The sequence below is a fragment of the Dermacentor albipictus genome, chromosome 4 (assembly GCF_038994185.2).
Source record: "Dermacentor albipictus isolate Rhodes 1998 colony chromosome 4, USDA_Dalb.pri_finalv2, whole genome shotgun sequence".
Lineage (NCBI taxonomy): Eukaryota > Metazoa > Arthropoda > Arachnida > Ixodida > Ixodidae > Dermacentor > Dermacentor albipictus.
The window spans coordinates 120,805,339-120,817,414 of NC_091824.1; the positions used below are offsets into that span (position 1 = coordinate 120,805,339).

A 12,076-nucleotide genomic window follows, 5' to 3' on the forward strand; every position below is an offset into this window, starting at 1 on the left:
AGACAGGACGTGGACGTACATAGCGTCCACGTCCTGTGCTATGTACGTACATTGTGCTACGTACGTCCACGTCCTGTCCTTCACTTAATATCATCACTGTAAAACTAAGCGCAATATAACCATGAAGTCTTATGGAGGTTAAGTATGATTAAAGAATAGAGTGGCATTCCTTTTACTATTGGACCGTAGTGTAAAACATAGATAAGTACAGCAGTGCGTGTTAAATAACAAGTGTGAATTAATCGCATCGTATAGCTGGGTGTGTGTTTAGAACATGAGAATATATACAGTACGAGATTGGGGGTTTAATTTTAGCTACAGAGAACCAGGCAGAGGTATCATATTTCAGATTTAAGAAAATTTTCATGTTCTAGCTACGATAGCTCATATAAACAGTGGCGAATTCTGGCTGTACAGCATTTAGTATTGAAATAGTCCTTTGACCTCCAGCATGATTTAAAATATACAACAGTAGAATAGACAACGAACTTGGAATTATTCTGCAAGTTTGTTGCATCTACAAATGTACACTCCACATCTGGGTCCTTAAAAGCTGTACAGGTAAAAGAACAAATTTGGTTATTTCGTGCTTATTTCATGTGCAGTGCACTTGATCACAGAGAAATTTCAGAAATTTGATTCATGTAAATCATTATTGCTGAATATTAGGAAAAATTTAGAGCCCACTACATCACAACATGCTTCCAATGACAACAAACACTGAAATGTCCGTCCTCACTTTTTTCTAACTCATTTTGCCCATAATAGTAAATTTTGCAGCACATGTTCAATCAGAACAGATGTAAGCAGCACATGTTAAACAAATGATGAAATTATTATTATTTTCATTAGTGCTTCTAGTTTTGAGGCATCATCCTGTTCCTGTACTTGTACTATTGCACGTGCAATACCTGGAGGAAATAGTGTGGTCATGGTTGGCTCAGAAAATGAGCAGTTGCAAAGCATTGGCTGTGCTTCACTTGCTTGAAACTGTCATGGTGACTGTCGTGGTGTGAGCACGCAACAGAGCTTGTCTCACATGGAACACTTGCAAAAAACTGATGGGGCCATGTTAAATTATTTTAGTTCCCCTGTACCACGGGGAGACGTGGGAGCTGATGCTACGACGCTGGGCCAAGCTGGAAAAGGACTTCAAGCTGAAGAACGGCAAGTTTGACATCAGCAAAATTCCCGATGTCTACGACTGCATCAAGTATGACCTGCAGCACAACCAGCATACACTGCAGTTTGTGCACGCAGAAGAGCTCTACCTGTATGCCAAGGCTCTGGCCGATGTTGTCATACCCCAGGTAATAGAAAACACATTATTAGTATGTTAGAACTTCGGTCATACGTTCTGAAAAAAAAAAAGTGTTTAGGAAATGTACTAACTGGAAAAACAAACAATCTGAAGTTACTAAAAAAATTTGGCCACCTCAACTGTAGTTGACAGCTACATAACGCGAAGTGTGCGCAAATTGTTCCAGCTTGAGACGCTAACACATGCCAAGCTGGGTAGGGCCCAAGTGACCAGCTCGAGGCATGCATTGTCATTTTTGCAGCTTTGGCAAGCTTAAGTTTGCACCCCTCGAATTTGGCCTGGGTCAGCAGCTACCTTGAGCAGGGCATTCTGGCAGGCAGTTTTGATGTGCCCACTCGGCTAGAATCATGGCACACTAGAAGTGCTTTGTTGTTATCCTATTATGTAGTATTCAAAGGTGGGAAACTGAAAAGAAATTGAGAAGCCTCCAATACTAAACATAGTCCAAGACAACGCACATGATGCCATGCCATGTTGGCAAGCTCACCCTTTTTGCACGCATGGCACATTACTTCTAAAGCACGGTGTATGGGCTGTGTATGTGCTCGGCCACACTGTGACAGCTATGTGCAGCCACGACCGCATTAGAAAATGGTTTTACAATTTTAATTCATTAAACAATCTTAACTGCTTCTTTTTTTAAAGTCTATTCCATCAGCTGCACTGAACTAGTATATATACTTTTCTCTGTAACAATGTAACAGTCGCACATAAACAGCTTGTTTATACTGTGAAGAAGCACTTGGGCAGCTTTGTGATGGGAAAGTCTACAGTGGTTTAGATTATAGCATTTCGTCAATAAAGTGCCACCTTGCGATGACACCAGTTACCTTATAGTTCTGTGTTTAGAAGAATAACTGAACAGTTTTGTATCGGTATAAAAAAGAACAAGTGTTTGGTGGATGGCAGTGGCCAACCTCACTGGAGGGAATGCTCTTGCAGGAGTATGGTCTGACTCTCCAAGAAAAGCTTACAATTGGTCTGGGCATATGCACACCTCTGCTGAAGAAGATCCGAGCAGATCTGCACCGAAACATCGACCCCGCAGCGGACGAGACTGAAAGTGTGAATCGACTCAATCCACAGTGAGTGCAGCATGTCTAGTCATAGTTAAAGCAGATGTTGAAAACATATAGAAACTGTAGAGTATTTACAATTTTCATAAGTCTGGCCTAAACCACCCAATTCTCGGTCCTTCCTCCATTGTGAGCACATGCCATGTTTAAGCGTTATCATTGTAAATCCTAAAGGCAATGCTGATACGGGTGAGCTACTGAGAGTTCTATATTCACAGGCTCGATTCCTGCCCACCATGCATTTTGAGGCAACTTAAATGCAAAAATGCTGGTGTGCTTGGATTTAGGTTCATGTTGAGGAACCCCAGCAATTCAAAAATAATTCGAAGCCCTCCACTAAGTCATCTCTTGACCCCATGAATCAATCAGTAACTATATCTATCTATTACCTCTCCTCTCTTCCTTTTGTACACTTATTCATAGTGTTATTGTAAGCACTGTTGGTAAAGCAGAAATTGCAGCCAAAAATTAAATTTGTACTCAATTGAAGTATCAAGCAAAAAAAATGTGTATCTGGTATGTTCACCCAGGTACTCGCATGGGGTCTCTTCGCCTGGTCGACATGTCCGCACAAGGCTGTACTTCACTAGTGAAAGCCACATCCATTCTTTGCTGACTGTGCTCAGATATGGAGGTCTGCTAGATGTAAGTACACCAGTGCTGTCATTCTCCACATTTGTGCAGTAACAAGAAATTTGTTCCTGTAATTCATTTAACATCTTCTAGGAGACCAAGGATGAACAGTGGCGCAGAGCCATGGAATACGTGAATGCAGTCACCGAACTGAACTACATGACACAGATTGTGATTATGCTGTATGAGGATCCCACGAAGGTACGTGTGCGTAGATTTTAAAGTAGTACTCGACTTTGCAAAATATTACAACGCACGCAACGTAAAATACGTTTGCAGTAACCTAGCACTGAATTAGCTAGCACAGCTAGCATTACTTCATGAGATGTTCTTGTGATCGGAATCCTGCTAGTATCTTTTACGTTTTAGGTGTCCTGTTCAGCTTGTGGGGGTTCCACTCTGCATGCGGCTAGGGCTGAAGGCGAGCTCCGGATCTAGCCCCACGCAGTCGCTTTGTGTTACTCCCCAACCCGTAGCGCAGGAATCGCGGCTACGTTGGGTTTGAACGAATAAGGCAACCAGCGGCGTCAACTGTAAGAATGTTTATTGCTACCGGCAATAAAGAACACTGGCAGAGGAACGTCCTCTCTGTAATAGTAATAAATAGGCTGGCCTCGTTGCCCGGGATAGTCGGGCAACGTGGTCACTCATGGGTTGCGGCAGGTACTCCAGTCCGGCAGGTTAGGGGTCCGGCCTCAGAGAGCGGGTCTCCCTCGATGGCGCTGTTTTGTACCTTTTTACCTGGCGAGGGGAATGTCCTCCTCGCCCGTCAGCTACCTGCCCGCAAGTCGGGGAGGAAGGGCGCGCGCGCGTCGCGAGAGCGAGGGAGAATTGTGAGAGGGCATAGTGCGCCTCTCCCCTGTCTATGTCGGCTCTCGACGAGACGGCGCAGGGGAACATGGGCGCCTGTGCTCCCCACAAGCTATAGCATCTTATGTTCAAGTCGCACATAGTTGCTATCACTTGATATAATTGGTACCACTCCAGTCCGAAATAATCATGTTCCAGATGGTCCTACCTAGAAATTGACTATGGGGCCCACAAACTTCAAGAGCGGCATGCAGTACTCATGCAGTAATTCGTTGCATGTGGAAAGGGCCGTTTCTATTACATACTTTGACATTATATCCCGTTCAAAGCAATGTGATTTGTGTTCCCTCTTACTTTTTTCTTTAAGTGGCCTGCTGGTATGGCTAGTAAAACCTATCATTGAGTCTTACAGGGACCTGGTTGAAGTAAGAGTTCAGGCTGACTCCACTCATACTTAAAGCTCAAAATAGTATAGTGCACATTTATCTTGTAGCTGGCTTATTTATGATGCTGAGGTTTCTACAGTACAAATTTCACTGAATAGTATTGTGGACTTTGTATTCATATCTTTACATTCATCATAAACAAAATTTGGGGTTGTGCTACATCTGTTCTTTTTTCTTCACTAAAGAAGGTAAGGACCTTGCATAAAATAAGGGCTGTAGGCCTCATTGCACTCCTCATTTCGGTTTTGAGTCGCAGATAGAAAGTGGACTGAATCAGTGCTAAGTTCATTTGCCGCGTGAAAAGATGGTGTGACCCTAATAGCGACCCTTTTACTGGCAGCGTCTGTCTCGGCAGAGCTTAGTGGCCAGTGAATACATTGAACTCATGTCATCTCCCATCGAAAACGACTATTTTCTGCCTGCCTTAGAAAGAATTTCAAGCAATAATGGTAGCTCACAGTGTCTAATTATGCTTGTTACCTCTCGATAACACAAAAGCGTGAATTGACGTTTGCCACAAGGCAAACACCCACCCATCCATCAGCGCCTATCCAGACGCCAATGTAGTGTGGTCACCGTCTCTTGATGGGTCCCGAAAAAGGCCACAACTCCACCATACCTGGCAGGCTGAGCTAAAAATAAAAGGTGGAGGGGGGAGGGGGGAGGCCTTCATTGCTACCAAACAAAAAAGGAACCTGAGATCTGCAGTTAATTAGACATTTGCCATGAGGCAAACCACCACCCATCCGTCAGAACCTATCCAGACGTCAACACAGCACGGACACCGACTTTACACGGTTTCACCAAAAGGCCACCAACCCCACCATTACCTGACAGCCTGAACTAAGGATGAGAGCGCGAAGGGGCGGGGGGAGGGGGCATCCAATGCTACCAAACGATGGCGACTTTGGATTCGCAGGTTATGATCCTGCCGCATATCCATACTATTGGGCTTTGGAAGCAGAGTTACTGTGGAGCGTTGCAAGCATGCGCGGGGTATCGCAACGAAGTCAATGATTGTGATTTGCTGCTGGACAGTCTTCAGATTCCCTAGTCGACTCGCCTAGGGACGACAACGGTATTAAAAGCACTAACTTCTCGAGCAGTGGGACAGAGGGCCTTTATGTGAACTCGGGCATTTAACTTGCTCCTGCGTGGTATGGGCTGCCATAACTGGAGCCGTGTAACTAAGCCAATAAACCCTTTTTCCTTCATTTTCTACAACCTGACGTAGTAGTCGATGGGCTTGGTGGATTCCTTGCCCCGATGCCACCCTAAGCTGCAACACACTATCTATTAGATTTTAATGTGCAACCTTTTTTTCCCAAGAAAATCGAGCCGGAAACCGCGTTTGGGTATGCTTCATGCTTTGCTGCATAACATGGTTGTATTGCGGTGAAGCGGACGTTAGGAAACTGGCCGCCATTGTGCCACACATATTAATCCCCTGCCCACTTTGGTGTTCCTTTTCTTTTGCTTAGAAATCGATGTTAGTTTCCTACTTTGAGCACGTAGAACGTGACTGCACATTTGATTCGGGAGCATGTTAAAATTGGGCAAATACTGCAAAATTAATCAGTGGTATGTTCTGAGATTTTTTTTGCATCTTGTTTAATTCAACCTGCCGGATAATTCGATCACTTTCATCAGTTCCGTTAGAGTTGAATTAATGGAAGTTGACAGTATAGCACCATTCTTTAATGGAGCGGCTGAAAGTTGAGCAAGTTGGTCGCAATTCGTGTTACGGAAAGGCGGGCAGGCAGACAAAGACACAAAAAGGAACGAAAAGGATAGTATAAATGTGGCATTTGTGTTGTCCTTTTTGTTCCTTCTTGTGTTCATGTTCGCACGCCCACCCTTTTAACATTCTCTCATGCCAGACTCCCATTTCACTTCTCTTTTAGTTAATCTCCGGATTTAACCCAGAAGTAGAAAATGGTATGTTCTAACCACACATAAGAGTACTTTGGAGGCAACTCAACTGTTTTCCTTCTTCAAAAAAATTAATATAATTTGAGCTATAAGTGGTTAAGCTCATTGTCATCTTTTAGGACCAGCACTCAGAAGAGCGCTTCCATGTGGAGCTTCACTTCAGCCCTGGTGTTGTCTGCTGTGTCCAGAAGAACCTGCCGCCAGGTCCTGGTTTCCGACCGCAAAGTCGCAGTGGACCGGTACTCTTGTCTTCTATAACTTTTGCAGATTAAAACCGCAAGAACACAAATGAAAGATGGAGAAGAGGCCCATGCACGCAATTGCTTTTTCTCTTGGCTGCATTCATGCTTTTCTTAGTGCCTACTGAATTTAACTGTTGAGCTTGCTTGGGTCAGGAAATAAATATGAAGTTTATTGCCCATTCTAGTGTGCTAAGTGTAGATGAAAAATACAGGCTGTAGAGTACTTTATATACATCAGCCTGAACATACTAGGTCAGTAACATAGGGATAAATGGATAACTGCAACACAGGGTGTCCAACATAACTGTTCTCTAATATTATAATTTGAGCTACCTGTACTAGGTTTGTATTACATGCTTATTGTTTTCATGTGTACTTGCAAGTTCAGTTATCTTACATCACTCTACTGCTTCTGTTATTTATTCTAGTTTGATTTCATTTCACATAGTAGTATGTTTTCCTTTAAGTGTATTATTTGTTACCTTTTGCATAAGACAGAGGTTGACACGAAAATGGAAACTTGAATTACTCAACTGTAGTTGAACAAGAGATGTTTGTTCCTTCCAGATACATCTCTTGATAAGCTAGTGTTGATCTCCTCCTGTGCGGTGTTTTTGTAACACATAGTAAGGCTATTGTTCATGTTTTACATTCTAAAGCAGCATTGCAGACCACATGCAGACTTTGCGTTCAGACCATGACTGTAAAGTTGGTGTGCCATCTTGTCGGACTAATACCTGCAGCGAATCTTTCATTCCAAAGATGAGCAAAGAATGGAACCACCTTCCCGCTTCCATCGTTGTCATCACTGACATTGACAGCTTCAAGACTGCCATTCATGAAGCCTTTTGCTAACATGTTTTGCTTTACTTGTTATAACTGTTTTTTATTTCTCTTTTACTGTGCGAATATTTGTATCTACCACTCCTTCCTCTAATGCCCTCGGGCCTTGGAAGTATGCTAAATAAGTGAATATAAATAAATAAATAGAGATGCTGAGGGGGGGGGGGTGATTGCATAGTGTATTGCTTATTTGTCTGAACAAACAAAAATTTGCAGTGTTGGGCTTTACGAGGTTCACCACAGATAAATATCAGTCTTATTAAAGAATGTTAGAACTTAAAAAGGTGTTAGTGGCAAAATTTCATCACTCCATAGATTCTGCATTACAGTGAAAGCGAGAAATAAAGACCCTGGAACCTGATTCCGGGCCTGATGTTTTTGATTACACAGTCCTTGCTCAGTACTTCATCCTTTTTACAGAGAGAAAAGTCATCGGAAAAGGGTATACTCGGAGCAGCGTCTCATGAAGCAGGAGAAAAACCTGGCTGCATTGAAGAGGAAGAAGATGAACTTACATTTGATGATGAGGGAAGGTACGAGGAAGTATGGTCAGATCATGTGAGTTTCCACTTTTCATTACGTTCTTATTGAAGTTTGGTGCATTCAACTCTTCTTTTCGGACACTGATCACACGGAGACAGATTGCAACTGGTTTCTTCATTTTCTCAAGAGTGCAGACTATTTCGTTGAACTGTTTCTGTCTCAAATGTTATGAAATAAAAAGTATTTACATATTGCGAGATTCTTGTAGAATTACTTGTTCACTATGATGTACTGTACTGTTGTACTGGTAATAGTTCTGTAATAGGTGTAAACTTAAATTTCAAGATCAGTTAGCACAATCAATTAAATGAAGTAGCCTTTTAATTAGATAGGTTATTTCTTCCTCACATAGTAACCACAGGATCTTTTTTTCTGCATTTTTTACCTGTAGCTTGGACACAAATTAAGTGCATTTGCACATAGATTTAGTGCATTTGTATTCACAAGCACTGTTTTAAACCATGGAACTGTTGTTCATGATACAATACTTCATCATCATCACCTCCACAGTCTCTTACTGACTGTAACCATGACCTACCTTAATTTTAAAAGTAAGCTTTTATGAGACGTTATGTTTACATGGTTGATGTTGCACAGTTCTGACATTCCCACAGGGCATTTAGTTTATACTTTCTAGCGGCACTTATTTTGCTTTATTGCCCTGCACAGGAATCTCCTACTATTCTGGATGATGGCAGTTCAAAAGAAGCAGCATCTACATCAAGAACTTCTACTTCATTGGTGCCTCTGTTTCTTTCATCGCAGCCAATACCAATTGGAAAAGTTCTGCAGTGCACGGCCATGGAAGGTGAATGTTAATCCACACCTCAAGCCAGACTGATAGTTTATAATATTACTGATTTGCACATTGGCAGCCTGACTGGCTATGTAAGCGATGCTTCCCAACCGATGCTGCTTAAAGCACGGATTACAGAGACTTACTTAATAAGAATCTTTAAGTGTGTGAAGTTTCATACAGTCAAACCTTATAAGGCTGCATTTGACACAAAATTACCTTAATATCAATATTCAATATTCGTTATAAACATACACGCTTATATCACTGGAAAAAAAATTGTGATGCGAAAGAAACGCAAGCATGACACCTTCAACAGGCTAGCAAAGGTCTTCTGATGATTATGCTGGCCAGTTGGTGGCTTGCCATGCCGATACGTCGTGTGTGAACAATGCTGAATTACAGATGCGCTTTGCAGTGTCAATATGGTAACCGTGCGGTCAGTGTGACCACACGAGATCAGTATATTGGCTCGCCAGCTGAGGGCCAGCCAAGCCAGGTCATTGGGCAAAATGCACATGCGTCTCCAGGATCTCCCGGTTCAAGTTGCACTTGCTAAATATTTTAATATCTGCTACCAGAATACATGTCTTGAGTAACCGACGGTGAAACTCGTCCCACGTCGTGAAACTTTCCTCGCAGTTTTGAAACCATGTCGTTGCACTGCCTTCAAGAGCGAAATAGATGTTGAAACACTTTTGGTTGGGGCGCCAGTGATTAGATCTAGCTACCCGTTCATATTGCTCAACTTGAGCTGCAAGCAAACAAATATCTGCTTCACTGTAACTGCAGACTTTGCAATTTTGGTTTGGTTATAGCAGTGAGAACAAAATTTTGTTCACTTCATTGTATCGGATTATTCATTATATCGTTGTCGAGGTTTGACTGTATTATGTTTTTAGTGTATCGTTTCTTTTGCAACCTGCGTTGCAACTTGTAGCTGTGTATTTCATTGTAGTGCACACTAGAGCTGTCACCACCGCACCCAAACCTGCAGCTACCCATACTGTTGTCCTCATGAAAGGTAAAAAGTCTGATATTGTTTTTGGAAAGTAGTGTGTGTGTGTTTGTGTGTGTGTTTGTACGTGGTTTTTTTTTGTGTGTGTGTGTGCGTGTTCATGTGCTTCTGTGTCAACTGAAGTGTGCCCTGGTGCTCTTTAGTGCTCACTGTGTACTTTCCAAAGCGTGGCAACATACCAATGAGCTTTTACTTAATAGAATGTTTAGCGACTCTTGGTTGCGCTTATATTGGTATATTGGCAACAAATGCAAAGACAAGGTAATGGGATAATGTCACTAAATGTTGACTGTATGTGCAGGTGATGAATATATTGGCAAACTGTTGGCAAAATGATATTGGCATATGCAGCTTGTGGATGTTCCGCTGTAGCATAAGCGCTGGTATTATTTAATCATCGTCACAGAGCCACATTTTAAATGCATTCGTGACTTGATGACACAGAAAATTATATGCTTTGGTTTGAAGTTTTAGAGCTGCTAAGCACATTAAAAGATTATCATGGACCATATGATAGGTCTGTTATGTCATCAGCAGTTGAAGGCTCTAAAGAATGGTACTCATAGTCTATAGTTTCAAAGCTTTAGTGTACAAAGCACCTAACATAACATAACCACACGGTAGCTCTCATTAGGATAGAGGTGGTGTAGAAACCTTTGGAAAAGATTAAGGGCATGTAGCTTCAAAAATAGGGTTCAGAATCTTTATGTTGCCATTCTTAATGAAGCTTTCCTGTGTTTTTGTGCTGTAGGATTAAGATGTAGCTGCCTTGGTGCAGTTTTAAGTGGCGTAAAATAATGACAAACCGTTGCAACTGACACACCAATTGTCTGTTCGCATATTTCTTCTAATTAACAGCACCTGGAGATGAGCATCTGAAGCTATACCCAATTGTGCGATGTAACTCGGACAGCCAACGACCGAGGAGTTTGGACAGCGATACCGCAGAGCCTCCAAAGGTAGACAAAGGTGAGACAGGCAACCTGTGGGCTGTGCACTATCTGGTTGCTTACACTACAAATATTTCATACACAAGCAAATGCGCCATTGACATATTTTGAAGTTAATTATGTTTTTAAGCTAGAAAAGGGGCTTTTCTACTGCTATAGGATTATGGTAAACAAACTGGTGATCAAGGTGTGGCCAATTTCTGGGAGAAAGTGGCCACTACCTATACTCGACTCTTCTTTAGTTTTTAGTGTGAAATCGATGCTGCTCGGAACTCTCTCAGCTTTGCTGTAGCCATGCCAGAATAAACAGCAGGAACACTAATATGATTTGCATACTGCATTACTTCCTCCTAAGATGGGCGAGTAAGATTTTTATTAAATTGTGCAATGTTATAATTTGTAAAAGCTTGCAGCAGATGGCAGAATAGAGCTCTTTTGGTGTTTAACACTCTGAGAAGCTTTAATCATGCCTGTCACTATAGCTCAAGGCACACTGACCGTTATTGAAGGTGCTGACATTTTGCATTGTTTCATGGAATACTGTTACATTGTGGCGCCCGAAATATACCCGGTATAAAAAGCACCACTAGGTTACCATCATCATCATCAGTTGATTGCAGGAGAATTAAGTAGTCATTGTTTCAGTTTATTGACTGGCTGCATGAGTGTTCTTGCCTCCTTTTTAAGCCACGTAAGAGTGACTTTTTTTATTTTGTGTGTCTCCTATTGTGTTCATGCATGTTTGCATGATGATACAGCACTCCAAATTAACACCTCATTTACTCCTTATATGGGGCTCTGCTGTTAACCAGCATGCTTATTGTTGCTGATGTGGCTGTTGCACTTGCTTTGCCATTAATGCATTGTGTATTAAAAACATAAGCTTCATTTCTGCTCCTGAACATTAGACACATTTCCCTATTTGCACGAAAGAAAAGTGTAGTGTACAAAAAATTCTTCTCTACTTTACAAGCAGCACCTTGTGTAGTACTTTCTGAGGCTTATGTCTGCTTTAGAGGATACAGTAGAGCTTGCTATGTACTTTTGAATGCTATAGACTCATTATAGTTGTTTTTTTCAAATGATTCTATTATTTCTATTTCTAGTTTGGAAGTTTAATTTGATCCTGCCTTGAGCCCTTATGTTTGCTATTTAAATATTCTGAAGTATGTAAGCTACTCACACCACATTGTGAAAAAGGAAAGCTAGCTGAATTCTTAAAGCCTACTCAAACCCTGTTGCAAGCCTACCACAGACCAACTTGCACCAAGCCTTCTTTTCTTTAAGCTTGAAAGGCTTATAGGTTATGTTGTAGAGTCTTGAACTTCTCGCTGCCTCTCGCTGACTTTATAGTCTCTCTTATCTTCCCCAGCTTACCTGTTACTGCCAAGCATTGTCCACCAAATGTTGTCAGGTAACACAGTGATATGAAGGTTGTGCATCACGGACCACAGTGGCTCTGTGGC

The 12,076-nt window shown here is 41.9% G+C and overlaps 1 protein-coding gene across 26 annotated transcripts in view; it reads left to right on the top strand.

Moving 5' to 3' along the window:
• Window positions 1-12,076, top strand: part of l(1)G0196 (inositol hexakisphosphate and diphosphoinositol-pentakisphosphate kinase) — a 73,808-nt gene that overhangs the window by 53,618 nt on the left and 8,114 nt on the right. For 22 of the 26 annotated variants that reach the window (XM_065449289.1, XM_065449287.1, XM_065449265.1 and 19 more), the window contains 9 exons: window positions 1,087-1,310; window positions 2,264-2,406; window positions 2,928-3,042; window positions 3,124-3,231; window positions 6,338-6,457; window positions 7,724-7,861; window positions 8,516-8,654; window positions 9,601-9,666; window positions 10,519-10,629. In XM_065449289.1, the coding sequence (XP_065305361.1) occupies window positions 1,087-1,310; window positions 2,264-2,406; window positions 2,928-3,042; window positions 3,124-3,231; window positions 6,338-6,457; window positions 7,724-7,861; window positions 8,516-8,654; window positions 9,601-9,666; window positions 10,519-10,629 (1,164 nt within the window). The remainder of the gene's footprint in view (window positions 1-1,086; window positions 1,311-2,263; window positions 2,407-2,927; window positions 3,043-3,123; window positions 3,232-6,337; window positions 6,458-7,723; window positions 7,862-8,515; window positions 8,655-9,600; window positions 9,667-10,518; window positions 10,630-12,076) is intronic. The other 4 variants (XM_065449276.1, XM_065449282.1, XM_065449283.1 and 1 more) reach the window with 1 other exon arrangement.